The sequence below is a fragment of the Notothenia coriiceps genome, unplaced genomic scaffold, assembly GCF_000735185.1.
Source record: "Notothenia coriiceps isolate Sejong01 unplaced genomic scaffold, NC01 NC01_scaffold00025094, whole genome shotgun sequence".
In the NCBI taxonomy this organism is placed as follows: Eukaryota; Metazoa; Chordata; class Actinopteri; order Perciformes; family Nototheniidae; genus Notothenia; species Notothenia coriiceps.
Window position 1 is genome coordinate 267,317 of NW_011357795.1, and position 25,230 is coordinate 292,546.

The 25,230-nt window shown below is 39.7% G+C and overlaps 2 protein-coding genes across 5 annotated transcripts in view; both read left to right on the forward strand.

The window, feature by feature from the left end:
• Positions 1–25,230, forward strand: part of dmrt1 (doublesex and mab-3 related transcription factor 1) — a 96,661-nt gene that overhangs the window by 3,637 nt on the left and 67,794 nt on the right. The gene's annotated exons all lie outside the window — the stretch shown is intronic.
• rb1cc1 (RB1-inducible coiled-coil 1) lies at positions 11,581–25,162 on the forward strand. Of its 4 annotated transcripts, none has more exons than XM_010783362.1 (23): positions 11,582–11,922; positions 12,896–13,028; positions 13,118–13,244; positions 13,355–13,525; positions 13,672–13,874; positions 14,102–14,519; positions 14,632–14,802; positions 14,886–15,070; positions 15,221–15,407; positions 16,140–16,221; positions 16,319–16,383; positions 16,487–16,590; positions 17,488–17,626; positions 17,778–19,693; positions 19,912–20,098; positions 21,032–21,140; positions 21,907–22,195; positions 22,727–22,778; positions 22,860–22,907; positions 23,335–23,393; positions 23,583–23,710; positions 23,947–24,017; positions 24,258–25,162. In XM_010783362.1, exons 2-23 carry the CDS (start codon positions 12,958–12,960, stop codon positions 24,333–24,335), a joined length of 4,860 nt encoding a protein of 1,619 aa, XP_010781664.1. In that variant the 5' UTR covers positions 11,582–11,922; positions 12,896–12,957; the 3' UTR covers positions 24,336–25,162. The 4 variants fall into 4 exon arrangements, with proteins under 4 accessions (XP_010781667.1, XP_010781664.1, XP_010781666.1 ...); XM_010783364.1 differs by having other exon boundaries at positions 17,500–17,626; XM_010783363.1 differs by having other exon boundaries at positions 11,582–11,917.

Below are 25,230 nucleotides of genomic sequence, written 5' to 3' on the forward strand. Positions count from 1 at the left end.
ATTCCTGGATAGGAGGACTGATTGGCTTCCAGGGCTCTGTGCAAATAATGTACGCAAGCTGCCATCTCGTGTGTGTGTGTGTGTGTGTGTGTGTGTGTGTGTGTGTGTGTGTGTGTGTGTGTGTGTGTGTGTGTGTGTGTGTGTGTGTGTGTGTGTGTGTGTGTGTGTGTGTGTGTGTGTGTGTGTAGTGTGTGTGTGTGTGTGTGTGTGTGTGTGTGTGTGTGTGTGTGTGTGTGTGTGTGTGTGTGTTTGCGTGTACACTGTACCTTTTGAAAAATTGGAGAAAATAGGCCCAAAAGTAAGTTTTTGCCCTGGAGCCCCAAACAGATTACCCAGCCATGCTTACCCAAGCCTCTTGGATTAGTACTGAAACATCTTCAAGACTTTAAGTGAATCCACTTGCCAACCACTTAGCTCTACTCTATATTCTGGGCAATGCCATTTTGCTTGCACATTTCCTGTCCTGGTCACTCTTGCAGTTTATCATCAATTACACACTTGTATAATTTAGATTAGCTTTATCTTCTGTCCAGTATTCACAAATATTAGTCTAATAATATGAAGCGAATAGAAAAAATAATATTTGGAAATGATCATATGAATTAGTACAGAAACCAAGCAGCACTGTAAAATAACAATATACAAAAAAACACATTTCTTGTCATCATTATGTTAAGGGATTATTAATCCACAAAACAAGAAGGGAAACCTTAGTAATAATAGGAATACATTTTGTAAGGACTGTAATTTATATTCATTCTTTCTTCAACATTTCCAGCTAAATTCATGAGCCACTGGTTCCTTAGCAACAGACTCTGCAAGGATGCAAGATTGAAGAGGAACAGCTCTGCAGTTCCTCTGAGCAGGTGAAGACAAGACGGCCAATGTCTCCTGTTGCGGCTCTTCAAAGCCTCTTGAAGTTACCGTAATTAAGGCAACTGCATCTAATTTAACAGCATGAAAACGTACCAGAATGTACATCAAAGCTAAAGCAATGGGTTTATTTTTCCCCGAGAGGACATCCAAATCTGTTATGCTTTCTGACATTACAGTGTATGCTTAGAAATATCAATTCACTGCCTTTCTTCATACACATAACGTCAAAGTTTACACCATGCAGGCTAACAATGTCTTGCACTGAACCATGAATAAACGATTACAGGGCGAATACTTTGCATTTCTGCTGTTTTGTTGTTTAGCAGTGGATTTTTGCTTTGGGTTAAACATTTCCCAATTGTAATATTTTGTATAAGCCTGCAGGTGTGGACACAGTGCCACAACTATCCCAGTATTGTATCTATTCCCCAGGATACCTTTACAAATACAGATGATGGGATATCCTACTGAGAGGTTTCGTATTTCAAACATCAACAATAAGAATCAGGTTTAGCATGCAGCACTTTAGAAAGCAGGGGCTTGCTAGTTTTTATTTGGACTAATGTCCAGTCAGGGAGAAACTTAAAGTAAGATTTTATTTAAATTAATGCAGTATATGTTGTGTTTTGAGAACAATACAAAGATACAGTGGCCTTAATAGTAAAGTATAACACCACAAAATCCCTCCTAAAACTACTTTTATTTGTCTATGACATCAACATTGGTTGCTGAGGGAGGAGTCCGCCTTGAGTTCAAATGTTTGCTCATATTTTACAGATTTTTTAAAAGGCAAACAACGACCTTTCTGTTTTTAAAAGGTACATTTAAGAGTTAACTCACAAAAGGCTCCAGTGTGGTCTTATCAAGATACAGAATAAAGACATGCCTTTATTGAGCAAATTATGCAACAATCCCAAAGGCATCATAAAAGAGGGGAATCATCCGTTCCTCAAAAGGTCCAGCTGAGACACCACAGGGCCCACCAGTTGTTGCTTGTTTTCACACAAGGGTGAATTTCATCTTTTATTTGGATCCATTTTAAACTTATGAAGACTGCTCAACCCTCTGCTTCAGGTTTTATTGTGTGGTCATTATTATGATGAGTTAACGTGTTGAAGGAATTTTCAAAACTCAGAAATATTATCGAGGAATTAACAACAGCTAATCAAGGATAACAAATATATATATATATCCCTGTCTGCTGTGCCATTTGCAAGAAACATGGAACATCCTAAAGCATGTTCAGTGTTGACTACGCATCAGATTTCTTATAATAATGATGAGATCTTCTGTCTCTTGATAGTTATTTTGAATTGTTTTGTCAATAATGACAACATGTCCATATCTTTCATAAAGTTGCGCTGTCTTTTTTGAAAGCATCTAACCACACGTCTGATTAATCTTGGCCATTGGCATGCTCTACCTGCATCACCCTGAATTAATGAAATGCTTAAATTGTACTCGTCACAACTAAAATACTTAACCGTTGAAGCGATTCCATTACAATATCCCTCTCACTGAAAACTCATAATCTGTGTCAAAAAGCTAATGTTATTGAAACTTAATTTTTGAAGCATAATTGACAACTAAACATGTTGCTGAATTATAACGGTTACTGCTTTTAAGATAAACTGCCATTATTGTCCTTTTTTTCCCCATTTGTGTGTGTGTTTGGATCAAGATAATGCTACCAAAGACAGTATTAGAGCAAGTGGTGCAAACATGTACATTCAGACCGTTGCTGTAATACTCCCCAAGACCCCTGACAGCTCCCTTTGATGGACAGTCCACTGACTGCTGTGTCACACAGCCACTGTCGATTGGATACATGGGCGGGTAAGTAGCAGGGAGAAACACATGAGAAACCACCACCATAATTGAAGCTGTTCACATCTTGACAGTGCATCATCATCACTTGTATTTGACAAGCTGCGGTAGCTGGTTTACACTCACTGTCATCCTTTCCGGGTCAGATAATAACATTTGGACTTGATCTCCAGTTTGTGAAAAATATACCCGGTGATGGCTTTCCAACACACTCAAAGATATCCATCATCTCTACTAGCACATCATTTATTCTCTCCTGCACCCTGTGTAACAATACTGTGTGTGCCTCAGCATTGTTCAGAGCAATAATTAGTTTGATGCAACATGTGACTTAGCATTTTCTGCCTCTTCTCCACTGACATGGGTTCAAATAAAAAAAATAGGGTCAGACTGTAGTGCATTTGAAGCGTTTCCTTTGGCACATGCCATTGAACAGCAGTAACAGTCACACAATCGCACAGACTGCCTCTTGTGAATGCAATTGAACATCCTATTGTTAACACTGCAGTGTATGGAGGCAATTCCCTTATTGAGCAGGACTATGAAATCGGCTACGCCCCCAACTGCCACAGCCTCAAAGTGTGATTGTTGACACTGTGCTTTGCGCCCATGACAATGTGTACATAAAAGAGGGAATGCGGCGACCTTGAGAGCCTTGAAAGTCGCCTATATAAAATAAATGCTTTATTATTATTATTATTATTAGAAGTAGGGGTGCAACAACTAATCGACTTAATCGATTAAAATCGATTACCAAATTAGTTGGCAACTAATTCAGTCGTCGATTCGTTGGTGACGTCATCATCCCCCTACTCACCTTCAATGGAGATTACATGCTCTCGGATCTGGTTCTGCAGGGCCAGGTCATCGATGCGCTCGATCAGGTCGTAGATCGCGTAAATGTTCGGGTGGACAGACTCGAACCGATGGATCTCTGCCCTGATGGCCGCTGAGTTGGACAAAACAAACTGCGAGCCCGCTGAGCCGGCTTGGGAACCCTGGCCAGAAACAGTCCCCGACCCGAACTGTCCAGCCCCTGAGCTTGCAGACGATCCGGATCCGAACTGGGACGGGATGGACTGGGGCACCGGGACGGGGACTGGCGCCGGGACCGTGCCTGGAGTGGGCATGGCTGGCTGGGACTGCTGCGAGAGACCGGACCCTGGGACGCTCGACTGGAAATTCATCTTGTTTTTTAGGAGCGACTAACTCTTCTCTTTCTTAACACAAATATGAAGACTAGAATTTGGGATTCGAGCGATGCGAACAAAAGAAGTCCGCGCGAAATGATGGTGTTGAAAACGATCGGCGCAGAAGCATCAATAGTTGTTCACCAATTGCAACAAAACGAGGCTCTTGCTCATATTATTACAACTTGACTGTGATTCATTTTCCGTTTTTTGGCCAGATCTGTCCACGGCCCTTTTTGTTATGTGGCTTACAAACCCGCAATGCCTACCACTTGGACACTCCTCTGTGGGCTGCACCGCTGTGTTGGTGAAAGCCGTTTTCCTTAGTTGCTCTGTTTGAAGGAGACAATGGGCTTGGCTTCAGCACGGCGCCCTGGTCCACTGCCTTCAATGCGTTGTTTCTGCGCTGAAATGAAATAGCGTTTAGTCTTCCTTGGTCCAAGTGGTCCCTGCCCAGCGCCCTCCTCCGCATGCTGAAACGTCACCCAACACGTAATTGTACTTGAGATGGGGGAGGGTGTGATTGGATTTGGTGGAGGGGGAGAAAATCGCAACGTGCACATCATTATAATAACCTACCTGACAGTTATGCAACCACACAAAAATGACTACTGCAAGATATACATGTATATGAAATAATTTTGGGAATATCATCCGTTGCTTGTAGCTGTTATTGTCTCGATTAAAACAAAAAGCTTGTATTTCATCTGTAGGCCCACACTTTCACTCGTACGTGCACGCGCACGTGGACGCGCAGACACTCACAATATGCTATTTGTTTAGGGATTTATTTGCAATAATATCAATTATGACACATGTGTATCCCCTTATAACTCTAAAATAGTATATGTTTATGTTCTACTTAATATTTAAAAACTGATGGATGTCAGATTCAACAGATGACACAACAATGGCAAAACACTGTTTATATTTTTGACTCACATGTGTAGAATTGTATTCAATTAAGAAATCATGGTCAGGATAAGTAAAATTACATTGGGCAAACCACAAGAAGGCATGCATATAGGGGAGTCTTATTCTGTATTGCACACTGGTGTCATGTTAGGCCAAACCTTTTCCACCAAAGCATCCTGCATAAAAAAATCCCTGCATGTTTAACATTTCTTGCAGTAATGACTCTTATTAAAGTGGTGTGATATGGTTCTTAATGAATCTTCCTTTACTTAAAAAAAAAAAGAAGAAGATACAGAGCCACCTGCTGGTTTGAATGCACATCACTACAACAGCTGTTCAAGGCCAGATGACTGTGACAGTCAGTCGGAGCTGTCCTGTTGCAGCATGTGGTGTTGCAGATAATGTCTGATCAAACAAAGGGACAAAAGACATTAATGTATTCTATCATGTGTCTGTATTATACTCTCAGGTAAAGTGTCTCGCATTCTTTGTTGCAGGAAAGAAAACTGTGCAAAGATGATAAAGTTATATATAAAAAAAGAAATTTAAATATAATCATTGGGGGAAAAAGAGTATTATGGCTCCTGAACTCACAGGCAGCCTGAGCAGTGAGGCTATTTTCTCCCACGCCTATATCACAAAGGGCAATAATACTTTGTTATTATTTTTCCTCCCAGTATTACAGTTCGAAAAACAGCTTCAATCTAACTGGTTTTCATCAGTGTGTTGACCATGGGACTTACTCAAAGATGATTCAGAAGATACTAATTTTAGCATTTTCTTTTGAGTTTTTAAAAGCTGTTATATTAAGCAATAATAGGCAATAGTTTCCTACTTTCAAATGGCTGCTATGTATAAACTGAATGTAATGCTTGTGAAAGTCTGTTTTTCTTTTGTATATTTATTTAATGATCTGCTCTGTTATGTTACCAAACCCGTTGTGACAGCATGGATGATGATGCACATCTCCGAACAGCTGCAATATGACACATCACTTTTTATTCTTCAATACAGCAGCAGGGTCACTTCTGAGAAATTACACATTCAGTAGCATGAAGCACCTGCTGTTTTGAGAATTATCATCGTTAACGTCATGAGGTAATGGCAGATGTCGTGCCTTTATTTCTGTGTCTTTATTTCTGTGTCTTTATTTTGTGCTTCCCCAGGTGCAAGGGAGATTTACTCAAATCCTGCGGAGCCACTGTTACGTAGCTGTTTGCCAGCTTTTTAATGCTCTCGGCGTGACTTTTTAAAACATTGTCTAAATCTGAAGAGACATATTTTCCTATCTTTATGTAACAATAAGCCATTTCTGCAAAACACTTCACGTTGTGAGCGTTATCTTCAGCCTTCTGCCACCACCTGTTGTCCAAATTAGGAACTTCCCCTTCCAAACCCATTACCATGCTCATCATGTTGCACTCCATTTTAGTGCAAACAACATTTATAAGCAGAGATGATTGTTTAATCTGGCTGTAGAGATTTTGTCACTCTCCAGTTCATTTCACAGCAATGTTTTGTTTATTATCAATTTGCATAATAATTACCTGCCTGTTGGTGAGCTCTTCTGATAAATATATAGCAGCAGGAAGCAGAAGAAGAAATGGTTGGATCTCAAACAACTTCACGTAACTGATCATGTGCAACTTGTAGGCCTTACTCAGAGTTTCCTGCTCTCTGCACTTATCATGAATGATGTAGTTAATTATCTGGCTCATTTAGGATGTATTGGCACATGATGATGTTGGCACAGCCATTTTTTATTACATAACTAGCTAAGTGACACAAGAGTCGCCTGCAGGGCTCCACTTTTTTGGCAAGTGGCTGACCAACGTGTTGTTATATCAGCAAGTGTAAAACAAGCCATATGTACACTAAGGTAAACAACATTGTTTTCACACCTAATACTGCAGACATGTCTGTATTTTATGAATGTATCTCTGTGGATGTATTTATTGATCTTACTTTTTTGTATGTGTGTTTTCTACTTGAACTTCTTTTCTAAAAATCCTCCAGTGAACAGTTATATTCTATTCTATTAGAGTTTCACTACAATCACAAAACACTAGCACATCTGCTTCTTGTCAATACATGTAAGGTACAATTCTAATGCTACTGTGATGTCCATATCAAATACACTAAACTAAACTCAGTTTTATGTAATAAGTCATTTCTCACAGCAGTGTATAAATCAGACATGATTTGATGATGGCCAAAATGTTATTGAAGGCGAATAAATGTCATTTTAATTGTTTTTTCAGACATTATTTAAATACATAATGTCCAGAGTCATTTACAAGTGAAAGCACAAATCTACATCAAACACTTACAGAAAGAAAACGAGAGTAAACACTTTGTGATTAATTACGATTAACACTTCATCTTATCTTTCTTTTTTTGTTTAAATAAATGTCATTATATGAAATAAGTTAAATGTCAGTTTGAGTCTGTTTCACAGCACTGCATAATGACCTAACCTTTTCGAGCATAGTATCTCCCAATTGCCTCATTTGGGGTCTTGATCCAAATGATCTGCGGAGCCTCTGAGAACTGCCCCCGGACACTGGGAGGCTCCATGAATACCAGAGCAGTTTCACTGAGGCACAGAGAGAAAATAATGAGAGAGAGAGAGCCAACATGTATTAAACCTGTCTGAATTATTGATTCTCAACTTGCAGAGCATTAAGTCTGAATCTTCTGGCTGATTTTTCTCTTTATCTTGATAAATCATTGCGGCATTAGGTTAGTCTTTAAAACATGTGTCATTATTAAACAGACCCAGATTGCAAGGCTTTACTGTAGATAATTTGGAGCAGGTCTCATCATTTTGAATGTATCCATCAACCGTGGAAGACTCGAGAAAAACATATTCTGGCAATATGTAGTATGCAAACTGAATGAAGTGAAATACCATTTGTATTGATCAGATGAAAAACCACAACTTAAAATGCACAGAGGCAGCTGAGCAATGGACTCTTGTGGTTATGATGCTGCTTGAGGACAGCAGGAAGGAGTTATATTTCAACTTGAATTTGATCATCTTATTTATTTATTATGAAGGTGTCTGTGCTTATTTAGGACAAATAAGGCAGTGAAATCATATACAAAAGCACTATATAATTATTAAATGTATAATAATTATATCAATTGTGCCCCCTTACCCCTCATTTGAACTCTTGTACGTCATTGACACCCACAGTAGTCAGACATAATTCAAACAATGACACACCGTTTCTTTTTTCTTATAATTACTCATGAGTTGAGTCTCCTGTCTGGGTTTCAACTCAACATCTCTCATACCATTTGAAATTTTAAAATGTATTTAGTTTGTTTCTTTTTGTTTCTTCTTTCTTGCTGGGTAAATCTTGACCCCCACAATACTTTCAGTTTAAATAAAGGATAAACAGGCCAAAAGGTAAAACCATGGCCATTAACTTTTACTTACAGGCAATTATTTGTATAGGGCAAGTCCTGTCACTCATTTGGCATCTCAATAACTACATACAAAGTAATGTTAATGGTGAAATTGAAAAATAATCTAAAGCTGATGTTATTGACACCCCATTTACTTTTGAGTTGTATACTCATTAGATATAGCTGAAGTTATTTTTTGAGCATCAGTTGAACAGAAGGCAATTCTCTTACATTCACATACAAACACATAGTGAAGTGATCTGTTTTCAAAGGACATTCAAGGTGAACACTCCGTTAACATGTCTCGTAACGCATAACACATAACTACTATTATTTCATAAATTACAAACATCATGCCAGACAGGAATGTATGAAAGTAAAAAGGGTTTCTTAATGAAGTTAAACAAAACATTGTTTCAATTATGTCTGAGGGCATACTGATTGAGTCACATTAGAGACAGCATCATGTTAAACTGCACTAACTGCAGTAGGAAGGAATGAGTCCCGATTGATTCTCTTTAGCGTTTGAGCACTCTAGCCCGCAATCCAGACACATTAGTTTAAACTACCATCAAAGGATGCAACCAGAGACAGTATATAAGATGTAACCAGAGCGGCACAGAGAGCCACTGGCCTTCATAAGCCCAGGCCTCGCAGAGATTTCAGATAGCTGCGTCTGGATCAGGCCAGTAACGCCGCTGGCTGTTTCAGCTCCTCTCTCTTTTCTATTGCTCACTACAACTTCAATTTCTATTCTTGCAATATATATATATATAACCTTTTCAATTACTTATCCTATTATTTTTCAAGTTACTTATATTTTCAAATGGTTAAGGCATTCTTTTTTCCCACCCAAATTAAAAAACTCTAAATGACCTTGGGAAATGATACTCAACACAGATTGCATTGCATGTTTGTCTACTGATAGTGTCTCGTTTTAGTTCGTACAATTCTAGAAATTAACACTGAGTTGGGAGAAAATGTGGGGACATACAAGAAGGTAACCCCAATGTTGCTGTTTGGGGTTCCTGGAGACCCTGCACCTTTAACAACTAAAACTTTGTTTGTGAAAAATGCTTATATAGATATTTCATTTAATTTGAATATGCTTGTTTCAGAAAATGATGCATTACTGTCGGATTTCTGTAGTTGTGTTACAGTGTTAAAACATTTTAAATAGGTCCCAAAGAGAGTCAGACATCGCTGAGGTCTATAACTGACAGACATACGTCACTAAATAGGATAACATACCATACAATTCCATGTCCGGGAATGACAACAAATAGACACACTAGCACTTGCACATATACCATGTAGTTTATCAATATATGTGCTTATATGGGGTAATAATAATACCTTATGGTTATTTTGGCATTTTTGATTCCCACATTCATTAAACAAGCTCTGTTTGGGATTTTAAACCCTGACCCCCCGGTTAAAGAACTGCTTCCTATTTACAATAGTGCAGTGCAGCTCAAGGTTACAACCCAGTCTACTGTATGGTTACAACACAGGCCTTTCTAAGGGTTACAGTGACCTCTTGTACAATGACTTCATTTACTTTACAAGAGTTTACTGTAGGTAAAACATTTAGTACTGAAGTGATATATGGTGGTGTGAGGGGTAATAAGAAGATAAAGAAAAGTGTAACACCCATTTGTTTCCATTTGATGTGTTGGGTGAAATAATTGATTGCACAACAGTGACTTCTACTGGACGTTTGTATAATAAAACATTACAAAGATTTAAGGGTCAGTTTATCTAAATGGCAAATAATAAAAAAACAACAAATAATAATAATAATAATAATAATGGGTTTCATTTATAACGCACTTCATATTTGAGTTCAAATCCCGAAGTGCTACAAGCAGTGAGCATGGAACAATATAAAACAGTACACAACACGGTAGAATTGAATAAAAAGCAGTAAAAACAAACAATAAAGGTCTTTCCTAAGGTCTAGGAAAAAATGAATAAATACATATCATACATGAAAAGGTTATTAGCCCTATACCTTTGCTGTTGTACTGGAGGTAAAGGCATCATTTTTATCATTCAACTTATGTCACGACACATTTGGGGAGTGGGGCTTTTCGTTTTTTATCCACTTGTTAGCAATCATATTTGTATTTGTATTTCTAAAAAGGTTGCTGTCAAAGGTTGCGATTCAAATTAGGATGAATTACAGCAGTCCATTAATTGTGGTCTGCAATAATCATATCAGGTAAAATCAAATCAACTCAGGGGCTCGATGCAAGACATGCCAATAGCCACCTAAAGGACCATAACAAAAACAGTATTAATGTTTGTTTGGGGGGATGTAAGAAAAGTTTAGTTGCATTAATACCTTCCTTATATACCAAATAAAGAACCTTGAACCTTAGTGGTTCCACTCAGATATTGAAAATCAGTTGCTGTAACTTGGGGTGATTTTATATGTATTTTTGTTACTGTTTGTCTTCGAATCCCTAAAAACATGTGTTATATGACAATGAAAAACGTATAATTAAAAAAAACACCTTTAATGCAAAACAACCCCTAAACTACCTCCTCTCTGCAGCATAATAGGATCGTCCACACACTGCAGCCTGGCCTTAACCACACCCCTTCTCATGTTGCAGCAAAACACTCGACAGCGTTTTTTTCCCTTTAATTTCCCAGAATACACCTTGAAGTCAAGTGACGAAAGCACATTCAGATGAGAAACTCGACACAGTTTGAAGAGCCGGATCTTTTGAACTTATTCTCTAGTGTGCACATCTTTTATTAACTAATGAATCATAGTAGGTTTATATGTCTTGTATGCAACACAAACACTTTGACTAAGAATACGTCTGTATGTAAAACACTTAATATAAACTGTATTATGGTAAATAAAATGTAAAATAATAGATTTTATCTGATTCTGTCTCTGCATTCCTATGATTTAAAAAGACAACTGAAAGCAATGTTATGGCAAGCCAGTAAATATTTGGGAATAAATAAAGGAATGTTTTAAAATATATAGCCTATTAACATTACAATTGTTTAATTAAACATGTAATATGTAATTACATTATTCTAATTTAATTATGGTCATATATGCAATAATGTTATTATTTATGCTTAATGAAGTGAATGAGGCAAAAACGTAATTTGTAATAGTTATATTCAAATGTAAACATTTTCTTTTTTATTAGACTCTGGTACAAACTTAAAACTTTGGATGCATATAAACATTCAGCATTTAATATACGGTACTTAACAAATATGTTAACATTTTTGTATATTTATATATGAGTAGTTAGTTAATTTAGTTTGCAAAATAGCTGTGTTACACTGGGTTTCGGGTGGGTGGATCGTCTACGTAACGCCCATCAGCAGATGACAACAACAAAACAGACTGAGAGGGTGTTAGCGTAGTTAGCTACCTGAGATAAACAACTGGTGGTTTTGCCCGTTGTTACATCATCTCGGCTGTAGTTTGTCAAATTGGATATATCTTTCACATCCATAAAGTGAATCCGTACAATCAGCCATGGATGACACATTATTTTAATCTTGTGTAGTCTGGCTAACGGTAGCCAAGTGGCTTGCTAAACTAGCTCTATGTATACCAAGCTTAACAGGTTAGCTAGCTAGCTCTGTTGCTAGCTTTTTAGCTAACCGTATCGCCTAGGAGAGGTGGAGACCAAGAACAGTGAGATGCGAGCAAAGTAAGGTAAGGACAACGAAATCATTAATTTAATTAATTCAATGCAGAATGTCATCATTGTACCGATATAAGTGTTCGCAGATGATGTTGGCTATTTTGGCTAATCTTATTACATTTGTCAAATTAATCGACGTTGGGAATCCTGCGCTAGCCTGACAGCTGTGTTAGCTAGTAGCCAGTTAGCTTCGTCTGCGGGTTGTTATTGGCCATGTAGCTGCTGGTGGCCCCTTCTTTGACACTGTAACCATGACTAACCGGAGGCCTCTAGGGTAGATAAGTGTCCGTATTTTCACTCCTATTAACAGTAAACATTTGGACTCTAGTGACCCTTATAGATACAAGGTCTGCAGACGTGCACATAATTATTAACGGCGATGTGCTAACCAACATCCACTCATTGTCAGTGACTGGGATAGCAACTTAGCTGGTAAACATAAACAGTTAACGTTTGGTGGTTGATAAGCGTTAACTCTGTTCTGTTATTTGTATAACTCGGTATTTTATCACCGTAGACGTCTCACCAGATATACATCAGCACATGTCAACGATGTGCTTCTGTCTTGAAAGTATGCCTTTGTTTTGCAATAGACCAACATACGTGACTTCTTATTGGATGTTAAAACTTGACTGTTTTCAGTAACCAACGACATGGTGACTCAGCTAACTAAGCTAGTTGTTCAGTAGACACGAGATTGCATGTACTTTACACGTTTGGGGGAATATTACGACATGTGCTTTCGTGATATGATGTTTAAAATATGTAAGGAAGGAGACTTCGGTAATTATATCCGTAAACGTAATTATACACATATGTACAACAAAGGTATCAATCAACTTAGCTTTATCTCATTGTGGTTGGCAGCACCACGGCTCAGCAAAACTCATTAAATGGTAGCAAGGAAAACTTAATAGAAACTGTAAAAAGTAAAACAGGATTTTACAAGATATCTCGTGTTTATGTTTGTGTTTTTTTTCACAGGTTGGCCTTGTATGACTAAATGAGCGAGATAGGCAAATGCGAAGAACTCTGGGAGATTCAACATGAAGTTGTATGTGTTCCAGGTCAACAATGGCAGCACATTGACATTTGACACTGATCTTGCTGTCCAAACGTAAGAGAGCATTTTACCAATATTAGTCAGAAATGGTGGTCGGTACGTCTTGACTGTTGTGACTTAAATCAATTTTTCTGTTGTCTCAGTGTACTGGAGCTTAAACATGCCATCCAAGCCAAATATAAGATCGCAATCCAACATCAAGTCCTTGTTGTCAATGGAGGGGACTGTATGGCTGCAGAGAGGCGGGTCTGCAGTTACAGTGCTGGCACTGTAAGTGTATACAATGAATGTAGTACAGATTGTTTTGTTTGCCTTAAAGATTTACAGGTTGCACATGTGAAAACCTGCCTGATTACTAATGTTTTTATGTTGGTCTTTAGGAAACAAACCCTATATTCCTGTTCAACAAAGAGATGATCTTGTGTGACAGGGATCCAACGATCCCTAAGACCACCTTCTCGATTGAGAGTGAGATTCAGGTTAAGGTGGAAGAATCTCTACTGATGCCAGCTGTCTTTCACACTGTTGCATCACGAACACAACTTGCTCTGGTAGTTATTTATTTTATGAAGCTGCTCTGCAATGTTTGCCTGTCATGTGCACCACCTTTATGAGATAAACACATACAATCCTTGTATATAACCCTTTAACTATGGAATGCTCCTTACTTGACCTGACTTTGTTATTTGTTTTGCAGGAAATGTTTGAAGTTGCCAAGAAGCTTTGCTCTTTCTGTGAACGATTGGTTCATGATGAACACCTTCAACACCAAGGCTGGGCTGCCATCATGGCTAATCTGGACGATTGCACTCTGTCTTATCAGAAGTTGCTCGTGAAGTTTGACACTTCATACGTAAATTATCAACATGACTTGGAACAAATTAAGGTTAAACTTTCAAAGTAAGTGTAAATTATATTTCATACTTTTAGAATCTCATTCAACAGTGTTGCACTTTAAATACAAGTTATCGCATTTGCTTAGAATTACCACTTGGTATTATATCAAAATCTTACTTCAATTAAAAGAAGGAAATAACAATTAATACATTCCAGTTATGGTTTATATCAGCTCAAAGGAAATGGGCGTGATGAACTATGTCTTGATGCACATAATTTTTCGATTGCAGGTTAGGGACATCAGTTTCTGTCATGGCGAGAATACCTCTGCTGGAATGTTTAACAAGACACAGTTACAAAGAGAGCATGGAGAAGTCCAGCTCAACCCCAGGAAAGGATTCAGATGAGACGGAGGAAGAGAAATCCACAGAGTCTGTGCTCGGCCCAACTGATGCACAGCGGCCCCCCAAGCCATCAACATTCAACTCTGCTCCAAGTCAGCCAACTGGAGACCAGGAAACAAATGAAATGACTGACAGTGGTGGGCTTAGATCTGCGCTATTAGATGATGAGGATGAGGATGATGATGATGCAGAGCTTACCAACCCGTCATGCTTCAATGTCACACTATTAGACTGGATCAACGTACAAGACCGACCCAATGATGTGGAATCTGTTGTGAGGAAATGCTTTGACTCCATCAATAGGGTGAGTCACAGATGTAAAAATAGACATGTCATCATAATAGTGTTACAAATGTGTCATTGTTAATTTTGTCTGAAAAAGTCCCAAGTCTTTACTCAAATATTATTCCTTTCAGCTTGATCCACGGATAATTCAACCATTCCTGACAGATTGTCGTGACACAATTGCCAAGCTAGATAATCAAAACATGAAAACCATCAAGGGGCTCGAGGACAGGTTGTACGCTCTTGACCAAATGATTGCAAGCTGTAAGAAGTTGGTGAATGAACAGAAAGAACTCGCTCAGGTACGTGAACAGATAAACACTGTCAAATTACTTTCTGAGTTCTTCATTCGTTATCAATTTTGCTTCCATATTATCTCTTGCAGGGATTTTTGGCCAACCAGAAGCGTGCTGAAAACCTGAAGGACACATCTGTTCTGCCTGACCTGTGTCTGAGTCACACCAACCAGCTGATGATCATGCTCAACAACCACAGGAAGCTGCTAGACATTAAGAAGAAGTGTACCACTGCCAAACAAGAACTTGCAAACAACCTTCAAGTCCGACTCAAGTAAAACCATAAACCACTTCCTCGATGTGTTTGTTTCATAGTTCAAAGATATATTCACATATGCCTTTTGGATTGTTCTATTTCATTGAACTGGTTTTAATCAAGAGAGCCATGTTTACAGTTTTAACGGTGCCTACGATTTTGCTTTAGATGGTGCTGTTACGTGATGCTTCATGCGGACCAGGATGCGGAGAAGCTTCAGGCTCTACTCAGACTTCTGACGGAGTTGATGGAAAGAGTGAGGGTGGTGGAGGCCCTCAGCACTGTGCCCCAGATGTACTGCTTGGCGGTGGTGGAGGTTGTCAGGAGAAAAATGTTTATGCGCCACTACAGAGAGGTTAGTACTAAATGCCATTCAGACAAAGTGATTCAAAGAGGTGAGCTCTTTTGCATCACTGAATGTGTAGTTTTCTGGTGTGTTTTATGCTTTAATTGGTGATAATATGCGCCTGTGCTCACAAAATAAAATGGGATTGTGGTCCTGTATCTTTTTCATTAATGGAACTGGTCTAGACCTTTCTCATGGGACTTCCTATTTAGCGATAGGAGTATATGTGTGGTTGTTTAGGAGTTGCAATTTTGGTGGCCGCACCCATTGCATCAGCATAAGGCTAAAACGTTATCATCGGTTTGAAAATGTAGAAGGTTGCATATATATTAAACTTTAATTGATCATGGCTGCTGTCCTTCCTCTTAGTATGGCTGTGGCTAAATCACAGTAAGAGGGGGAAATAGTTGGAAGCCAGTAATGCAATTTACGGTACATTTGTGCTTTTTTTTATTGGGCTGTTTTGTTTTTTACTATAGTTGTCAGGTACATTAAGCTAGAGTCTTGAACAGATTCTCCTCTTGAGACCATACTGTACATATTTTTTGTATTGGTAGGGATATTTTTTTGTACAATTTTAAACAGGAATAAAACTGAATATTCTGAATAATTTAACCTTGGAAGGGAACATTTCCTTATCACAGCTTCATTATATTAGAAAGTACACATTTTTAAGTAGACCTTGTCAAAAAGAAGATTACTACATTGTTGTCTTAAAATCTTGTTTATCAATCTTTTCAGTGGGCTTATGCACTTGTCAAGGATGGGAAACGACTGTACGAGGCGGAGAAGTTCAAAAGGGAATCCTTTGGAAAACTCTTTAGTAAGTATCTATCGTTGTAGAGCACTGTTTGCTTTTGAAGTAGAAAATGAAATCCAACCAGCAGCAGAGTTTGATCTATTTACTTGTTTCCTTTCAGGGAAGTCTTTCCTCAGAAATCGTTTGTTCAGAGGACTCGACTCATGGCCTCCAACATCGTTTTGTGTAAGCTACAATCAAAGAGCATTTTGATCACTTTGGTATTCTCATGTATTTTATCCCCACTATATTTTAAATGGTCTTTTCTTTTGCTTCCTTTTGTTTATAGACACGAAAGCCCAGAAGGTTTGACGACGAACTTCCAGACATCTCAGTTGATGACCTGCAGTACTTGAAATCATGTTGTCCTTCAGAAGTTCAGCCTTTCCTTCTGTGAGTCCAAAGACTTTATACTTTCTTAACTTTAGATATAACCTTGTCAGTGATGTAACGCTACTAGAACTATCTTAAAGGTCCCATGTCATGGCCATTTCTACTTCTACAGTAATCTATCATAATTCCAATTTTTTACTAAAATAGATTTACATTGTGCGATTTTCCAAACTCACATTGGTTTCTCATCCAGCATCTCTGTATAGTATGTGTATTCACTCTCTGTCCTAAACGGCTTGTTGGAGCTCCTGCCCCCCCTCCCTATGAGCCCAGTGGCCGTCTGCGAGACAGCGAGACACAGCGAAACCCAGCCCGAAACCAGCGCGAGCACACACACACCCGCAGCCTGGCTGGGAGTTTGCTCACACACAGACTCGCAGCCTCGCCGCATCCCGCCGTCTCAGGGAGGAGAAATCGGCAGAGCTGCAGCTGAGAAAAGATTGAGTGTGTGTGTGTGTGTGTGAGGAAGTCCACGAATTGGTCCAAATCCGCCATTTGCTGGACCAATCCGCTGACTTAACGTAACGGCTCCGCGGACGTTACGTCACTATACCCAAATACGTCACTGTACCCAGGAAGAAAAAGAGAAATCTCCAACGAGGCGTTCTGGGGCGGCATAGAGAGGTCTTTTCTGTTTTAGAGTTGTACTTGCTACAGGGTGTACTTTGAGGTTTTGTGACTTTGCAGACCGTTTATAAGCAGAAAAAGCTACTTAACACACAAGGGGACGGGTAATAACCGGAAAAGCATGACATGGGCCCTTTAAGATGACAAATTAAAACATACATTTGGAAGTTTGTGTCCATATTTGAATCACATTCATTTGGTTGGATTCCATTCATGCATATGATTTCTGTAGATTAATCTATAACCTTTTTGTAATCCCTAATTTAACAGTTTTTCCTCCAGGGTTCCCACAATGTGTGACTTTGAACCCTTAAATCGGCACGTGGAGACGCTTCACCAGCTGGTCAAAGCGGCACAGAGTGTGGATGAGATGTCTCAAACTATTACTGACCTGCTAAATGAACAAAGGGTAAAAACAGCTTCATCAACAAACGTAATCTGTGTTTACTCAGTGAATAGAACTTTGGATAGGCTGGTCATGTTCTTCTACATGGTGTTATTTATTTGTGGTTTGGTATTTCCTTTCTGTCCCTATGTCTTCATCTTCCCTGTCTTTGCAGACATCCTACAGCCAGAGATCATCTGTGTTGACCCCGCAGTCTGGAAGCATGCCGGGGTCCTCCACACCAAGATCCCCCAAAACCCCTTCCTCTCTTAACCTTCAGGGCCCCAGCTGCCAGCCCCTACATGTTCCCATCCCGGCTCCTCTGGAGGACTTGTCCCCAGACAGCATCGATGCGCAAACATTTGACTTTGAAACCATTGGCCACCCGAACATGGACCCCGTCCTGCAGCAGGGCTCCCTCGACTTGGACTCTCTAGTAGAGAGCCCTGAATCTGACTTCATGTCCGCTGTCAACGAGTTTGTGATCGAAGAGAACTTGACCTCTCCAAACCCAACCAGTGACCCTACCAGTCCTGAGATGATGGGGGAGTCGCTGTACTCTTCAGTCATCAATGCTATCGACAACAAGCGTATGCAGGACACCACGATACTGGAGAGGGAGAACGCGAGGATCGTTGTCCTCAAACAAGAAATTGACAAGTACCGATCCGCTGCAGAGGAGTCCCATTCCAACTTTAGAAGTGTAAAGGATGACCTCCATCACTTGAGAGGCGTGGTTTTAAAGGAACAGCAGGACTTTGGTTTTGTTTTGATCAATATGTCCACAGAGGTGCGCAACATTGTGGACAACATCTGCAAGATCCACAAACTGGAGCTAAAGGGGCAGCACGAGAGCGAGCTTCTCTCCCTGAGACAAGAGCTCGGGAAGCAGGTTCAGACACTAACGGAGGAAAACCAAGTGAACCAGAATATTGTCAGAGATGTCCAGCACGCCATGCTGGAGCTGGAAGGGCGTATGGAGCGCAAAGAGAAAGATCTCACTCGCCTCGAGAATGAGAAAGAGCGATGGGTTGAAACGGAGGGCAATCAAACGGGTAGGATCGAAAACCTGGAGAAGATGATCGCGGAGCAATTCGAGGACATCAAGACGCTGTCGGCTTCAAAAGAATCTCTGACCAGCCAGCTGGAGAATCTGCACTTTGAGATTGAACGGAGCCAGCAGAAGATCCGGCAGGAGTTGGAAGTGGTTGAGCAGTCCCATTTAAAGGAGATGGAGGACAACATGAAGCAGGAACATGCAGACAAACTGGAGACCCTTACCCAGGTGAACCAGGAGGCTCTGAAACACCTGGCTGCTGAAAATAGTGCAAAGTTAAGCGAGGCTGCTGCTCGTCATGCGACTGCACTTAAAGAGAAGGAACACCAAATGGAGGACCTGGAGGCTCGTGTTACTGAGCTCGCAGAACTCCGCTGCAAAGTCGAGGTGGAGCTCGCCCTCAAGGAGTCGGAGACAGAGGAGCAGAGGCTCTTATTCGAGGAGACCAAGACGCAGCAGGCGGAAGCTGTGAAGTCCCAGGTAGACGCTGCGACTACAGTCCTCAGTGAAGAGCTGGCAGTCATAAAGCAACAGCTTCATGTAAACAATGAGGAGCATGAAGTGGGCCTAGCAGAGCTGAGGAGCATGATGAGGGATGAGAAGGACCACTGCATCTCAGAGCTGGTGGACAGACACGACGAGGAGATCATCTGCGTTCGCAACGAGCTCGCCTCCCTGCAGCGCAGCACCCAGGAAGCTGAGAAGAGCCACGCCGAGCAGCAACAGAAACTCGGGCAGCAAGCGGCCGCTCTGAGTGAAGAACAAGAGAAGCGGGCCAGGAGTTTCCAGGACCAGGAGCAAGAGCTGAGGACTGTTATCGGCGATCTGCAGGCAGAAAACAACCTGCTGTCCGAACAACTAGAGCAAGTCAGACAAGCAATGGAGAAAGATTTGGAAAAGGAACAGGCGTCTGAGGTTCAATCACAAGAAGCCTTTAAAGATATCGAGCAGCAGAAGGAGGAAATGGAGAAGAGACTGAGGGAGGAAATCAAACAGCTGGAGGCTGAGCTGCATGAGACGCAATCCTCAAGAAGGTACATGTTTGACTCCACCCCACATATATAAATAAAGTGACAGCTGAATGTAGTTTGGATTAGTTAAATCCCCTTGCATTTCAAATGACACAAACATGTGAGGTTAGATAAGTAAACCATCTTATTTGCTGCTAATTAAGAGTAAACTTAATTCTCTTTGTTTCCCTGTCCAAATAATATAAATCCCTTTTTTTATTCTTTTGTTGTGCTCCTTTCAGTAATGAAGGGATGCCGCTGCAGGCTGAGGGCCCCACAGATACCGGGGCCCCTCTCTCTCTGGACTCTGCTCTGCAGGAGCGGCTGCAGCAGGAGAGGGCCTCCCTGCTGTCTCAGATGGAGCTCCTGGAGAAGAGGAAGAATGAGGAGATGCAGAACCTCAAGACATCACTAATCGCTGAGCAGCAGGTCTGTACTTTTCTCAGATAATGTCTTTGTCTAAAAGAAGTGCACTGGTAGCTCAATATGTGTCTATAGATCACTTTTGAGCTCCATTCAAGCAGTGCCTGATAACCGTTATGCACAGTGAGGATTGACAATGTAATACAGTATAGAAGTGAGTACTTAAATGTTTAATAGATATTGACACTCAGCCACTTCAATTCAAGTTTTCCATTACACATCAACAGATCAATATTTCATTCATTGGAGTCCTCCTCATCTTGGTCGGTCTGATTTCTTTACACAGATCCACCAGGGGCAGCAGAATTTGTTCAGTTACTTTTCTCAAATTGCTCACTTGCTCTTATCCAGCCAAAAGTGTTTCGTCACATAGTTACTCAGGCCTTTGGCCCCTAATCTATTTGTTGTTTTTGTCCGTCTGACTGCCTTTTGTTTTTGTTATGTTTGTTTTGCCCCTGTTCTTCTTTGTAAAGCGACCTTGGGTCTCATGAAAGGCACTATATAAATCCAAGCTATTATTATTACTACTTATTGATTACAAAGAGCTCTCTGAAGCGCTGTTATGGTGGTTTTAGAGTTCTCTCCGTTACCGCTCCCTTCACAGCTGAAGCTGAGAAGAGTTTTGTTTCGTCAACACATTACACAATCAAGCCGTGATAACTGTATTTTGGAATAACAATTGAGCCCACATAATTACATTTTAGATGTGTTTATGTTTTGTTACTGGGTTTAATAAATGGTGAAGGGATCAGACATGGAACAGTATAACAAAAAAATCTATAAAAATCAACAAAACAATTTTAACTCCAATAGCTGCCAGCTGATCGGCATCGATAGCAATTAAAAAACATCCCCCATCATTACGCTGAACTCCCTGTAGTAACAAAAACGCCTGTTAACCTTAAAGCTCTAAATGTGGTTTTTGTTTTGTTTTTTCAGACGAACTTCAACACCGTTCTAACCCGAGAGAAGCTGAAGAAGGAGCAGATTATACATGATCTCACAGAGCAGTTAAATAAAGTTACCCAACAGCAGGAGAAGGACAAAGGTGAGTGCCGTATAAACTGAGCGCTTTGAGGGGAGGGTCATCTTCTGCTTTAGTTTTTTTTTCCTTTAATGATATAAACTGTCCCTACAGAGAGGTGAAGTCCCGCCCATCTACTTCCGACTCATGGGACCTTATTTCGGAAGAATTATGTATTGAAGTCAATTGTGCCACGAATTACACATATGATGTTTGTCAATCTTAAAAAATCATTCCCATGTCAAAAAAGTCACAGTTTGTCGCAAAACAGTTGAAATATAAGACTATGAAAAATACGCAACTAGAAAGACTACAAATCCCAGAATCCCGGTCCCGCATGCTGGCTCTTACGAACCGACTAACTCCCCTTGTGTGTATGTACAGCTCTCAGCATGCCCAGACTTGTAGTGATTTTCACCTCTTTTAATACTTTTCGCCTCATTCTGAAAGAAAGAAGTGAAATGTGCCAACGTGACGGCCGTCTTGTGTGTGTGGTGCGAGACGGGAGATGTAGTTCATTGAGCGGTTTCACACAAAAAAAGTGTTACTTCACAGTTTTACGACACATTTTTATTTTTTTGACTTGCAAAATTATCTTTTAAATTGACAATCATCATATGTGTAATCGTGGCACAATTCAAACTGGATCGAAAAATAACTTTTCTCTCGCCATTGACTTCAATACATACTTTTTCCGAAATAAGGTCCCATGGAGGTCCCCCTCTCTACTTACTGGTTTTATGCTATGGATTGGTATGCAGTCAATTCTCACTTATTCAACTTTTTGCAGCTCTGATAGAGAAGCTCTCCGAGGACCGAGCTAGTGTCATGCAGGAGAAGAAAAACTTGGAGGAGGAGCTCAACCGCATGCGCAGCACGACCATGGTCTCCTCGGCCTTCTTCACCCCTCACCCCTCAACTCTGGAGACCCTAGAGGCAGGAGGAGCTGCAGCTCGAGCTCTGCCTCTGGCTTTCTCCTCTGAGCCGCAGTCTGAAAGTGACAGACTGGCCTCTGTGGCGGCCATCGGAGAGGACGAACAGATAGATTCAGCGGTGGAAGCCAGCGTGGTGACCGTCCAGTAAGCATCTTAACTCCAATAAACATTACCTCAGATAAATTGTTGGATTGTTATTTCTCCTGATGTGGTTACCAGTTCCATGTTTACACAGAAAAGTAAAGGCAACACATGCACATGCTTTGCCTTGACCTCATTAATGGCTGTGTTTATGGGGGGGTCAGAGAGTTTTTCATAGTACAATCTGTGTAGAGGAGAACCAAACAATTGTCCCTTGTTTCTTGTTAACATGAGGTTCAAGAGCTTACTGCAGAAAGGCGACTGTAGTGAGTGTAAACAGTTTCAATCTAATGCTATGATGCCATCACTGACAGAACAAGGTATTTGTGTTCTTGAAGAAGGATTAAAAGATTGTTGAGTTTTATAAATGGATGGACAGGAAGGACATTTGACAGTGTGAAGAAGGCAGGCTAGGAACAGACAGAGTAAGTTTTCCATTCATTACTTATATAATAATACAAGACCAGAAATGAGAACCCACGTGTAACATTTTCCGTAGGACCTTGATCAATAATCTTGTTTTCTTTCTTGTAGTGATAACATCCTGATGACAGAGGAGAAACAGCGCATCCTCTTACTGGAGAGGGTAAATATACTCCGTGCATCTTAGAGACTCGATGTTTACGGGTGTTTCTTCTCTCTTTAATCAATCTGATATATGTTTCAGACTTTACACATGAAGGAAGAAGAAAACAAGCGCCTCAGTCAAAGACTGGTCAGTCATTTATTGTCTCTGTGTTATGTCACAGCTGCTCCACTAGGTGGCAGTAGCATCAAAGAGTAAAATCCTGACCCAGGCCAAAGAGCTCATTGAAGGAAAAATAACAGCTAGTGTCATTAGTTATTGTAGAGAAATACATTTTAATTAAACAAAACTAAATGTAATGTTACGTTAAAATGTTAAACATATTTAAAGTTGATATATACTTGCAAATTATTTAAATGTTCCCAGACTTTGTGTGATTCTCAAAGGAAAATAACACTCAGTAGAATGCTGTTCATTGGGTTAAAGTGCTAATACTTATTACTAAGTCTATTTCTTGAAAATACCCAACATGACAAATGTTTAGAAGTCATCTCTAGCCAGTGTTAACCCTTCAGTGTAACATGTGTAACGTTGCCTTAATCCTTTTTCTTTGTAGATGTCTCAAAGCATGTCGTCTGTGTCGTCACGGCATTCAGACAAAATCGCCATCAGAGAGTAAGTGAATATAATTAAAAAACACACACATGGCCTTGTGTGATTTCTGCCTTTATTGTTTTGAGCTGAAACTCTGACCATCATTACATGCGGTGTAATTAAACACATTACTGTATAATTACGTTAATGTGTTTTGTGTTACCAGTTTGCAGAAGTCGTTTCATCATCCCTTTGTGTCTTTTTGTTCAGTTTCCAGGTAGGCGATTTGGTTCTGATCATCCTGGATGAAAGGCATGACAACTACGTGCTGTTCACCGTCGGCCCCACCCTCTACTTCCTCCACTCAGAGTCTCTCACTGCACTGGACCTCAAGCCAGGTCAGCTACACCCACATGTTTTTTTTATGAATTAACTAATCAAATAAATATGTGAGAGATGTTTATTAGATTTCATGTATACGGCATCTTTTTATTTCTAACAATGATACTGTATTTACAAAAGGTTAATGATGTTGCTATATTTTCTTTATAAACTTTATGAAACACATAAAAGCCTTTTATTGTTGTTGACTGTGTATACATATATTTAACACGTCCATTGATTTGTCGTCTAGCATCAGGGACTACAAGACGGCCGTGGGTTCTTGGAAAGGTGATGGAGAAGGAATATTGCCAAGCGAAAAAGGTACTGAAGTTACCAGGGGAAAGGGGTTTTTCTTGTTTTTAAATTACCGTAGTATTTAAGAACCAATACACACATATAAATACACAGTCGTCTTGGATATCCGTTTTTTTTGTGGACATTTCAACACTGTTTTTAGATGAATTTATTTGAATTGATCTGGATCGGTTATTCTGTTATATTCATGTTAACACGTTTTGAACCTGACAAAGCTTTCTTTCCTTGTCTCCTTTCCTTCACCAGGCCCAGAACAGGTTCAAGGTTCCTTTAGGAACCAAGTTCTACAGAGTGAAAGCTGTTCCATGGAACAGAAAAGTATAATAGCCAAGTAATGAGCTAAAATGTATATTTATATTGCTTCATTTAACAGAAACTTCACGTCATCATCCATAACTTGAAAATCGAAAGACCTTAAAAACGGACATCATTCAAGAAGATCATCATGATATTATCAGTTTCAGTTCAAAGTCCCACCTGCTACCACCTTTTTGTTTTCTTTAAACCCAGATTTGTTATTGTGGACCAAATGCTATTAAGTTTATCAGGGCATGGCCCTTTACACTGTGGCATTTTGCCATTTGACCTGTGTGTAAAATTGAACAAAATTTGGATGTTAAATATTAGTTCTCATTATCAGCATTTGTCCTTGTGGAAAATACTGTCATTATCAAGATCATAAAATAAAAAAATACATTTATTATAAACGTTTATGGAGGAATGTTTATGGCATGCATATTGGTATATTTTCTTTGATTTACTTATCCAGATAAATGTTGTAGTTGGAAATGTAGTTAATGCTGTTTGTTACTCACCAAGCAGTGTGGCCCTCTGTCGATACTGAAATGTACATTATGGCTGATGCAGACAGTCGTCTTTGCAATCCTCAAAATGCACTTTCAAAAAACAAACGCTTTAGTTGATTTGAAAAGGGAAGTTAATTGAGCTGTCAGAACTAAGTCAATATATCAGCACAAACTTCTCTCTATCATAGAATATGGATATGTAGAAAGAAACACTTTGTGACTGTGTTTCATTATCAGGAGACATTGTACATTACCCATTAAAAACACATGTAACAATAAATGACTGTATTGTAAAAGATAGAGTTTTGAAACAATAAAGGATTGATCCCAAACATATTTAGCTGTTTCTATCATGGACCATTATTTGTGTTTTTATATTTATGAATGACATGTGATGCTTAATAATAAGGCTA

Excerpts from the sequence above, each read along its gene's own strand:
- rb1cc1 (XM_010783362.1), top strand. The coding sequence starts at position 12,958 with ATGAAGTTGTATGTGTTCCAGGTCAACAATGGCAGCACATTGACATTT. Across the intron at positions 17,627-17,777 it reads ACCTGCTAAATGAACAAAGG|ACATCCTACAGCCAGAGATC; the intron begins GTAAAAACAGCT and ends CTGTCTTTGCAG. Across the intron at positions 23,711-23,946 it reads TGCACTGGACCTCAAGCCAG|CATCAGGGACTACAAGACGG; the intron begins GTCAGCTACACC and ends TTTGTCGTCTAG.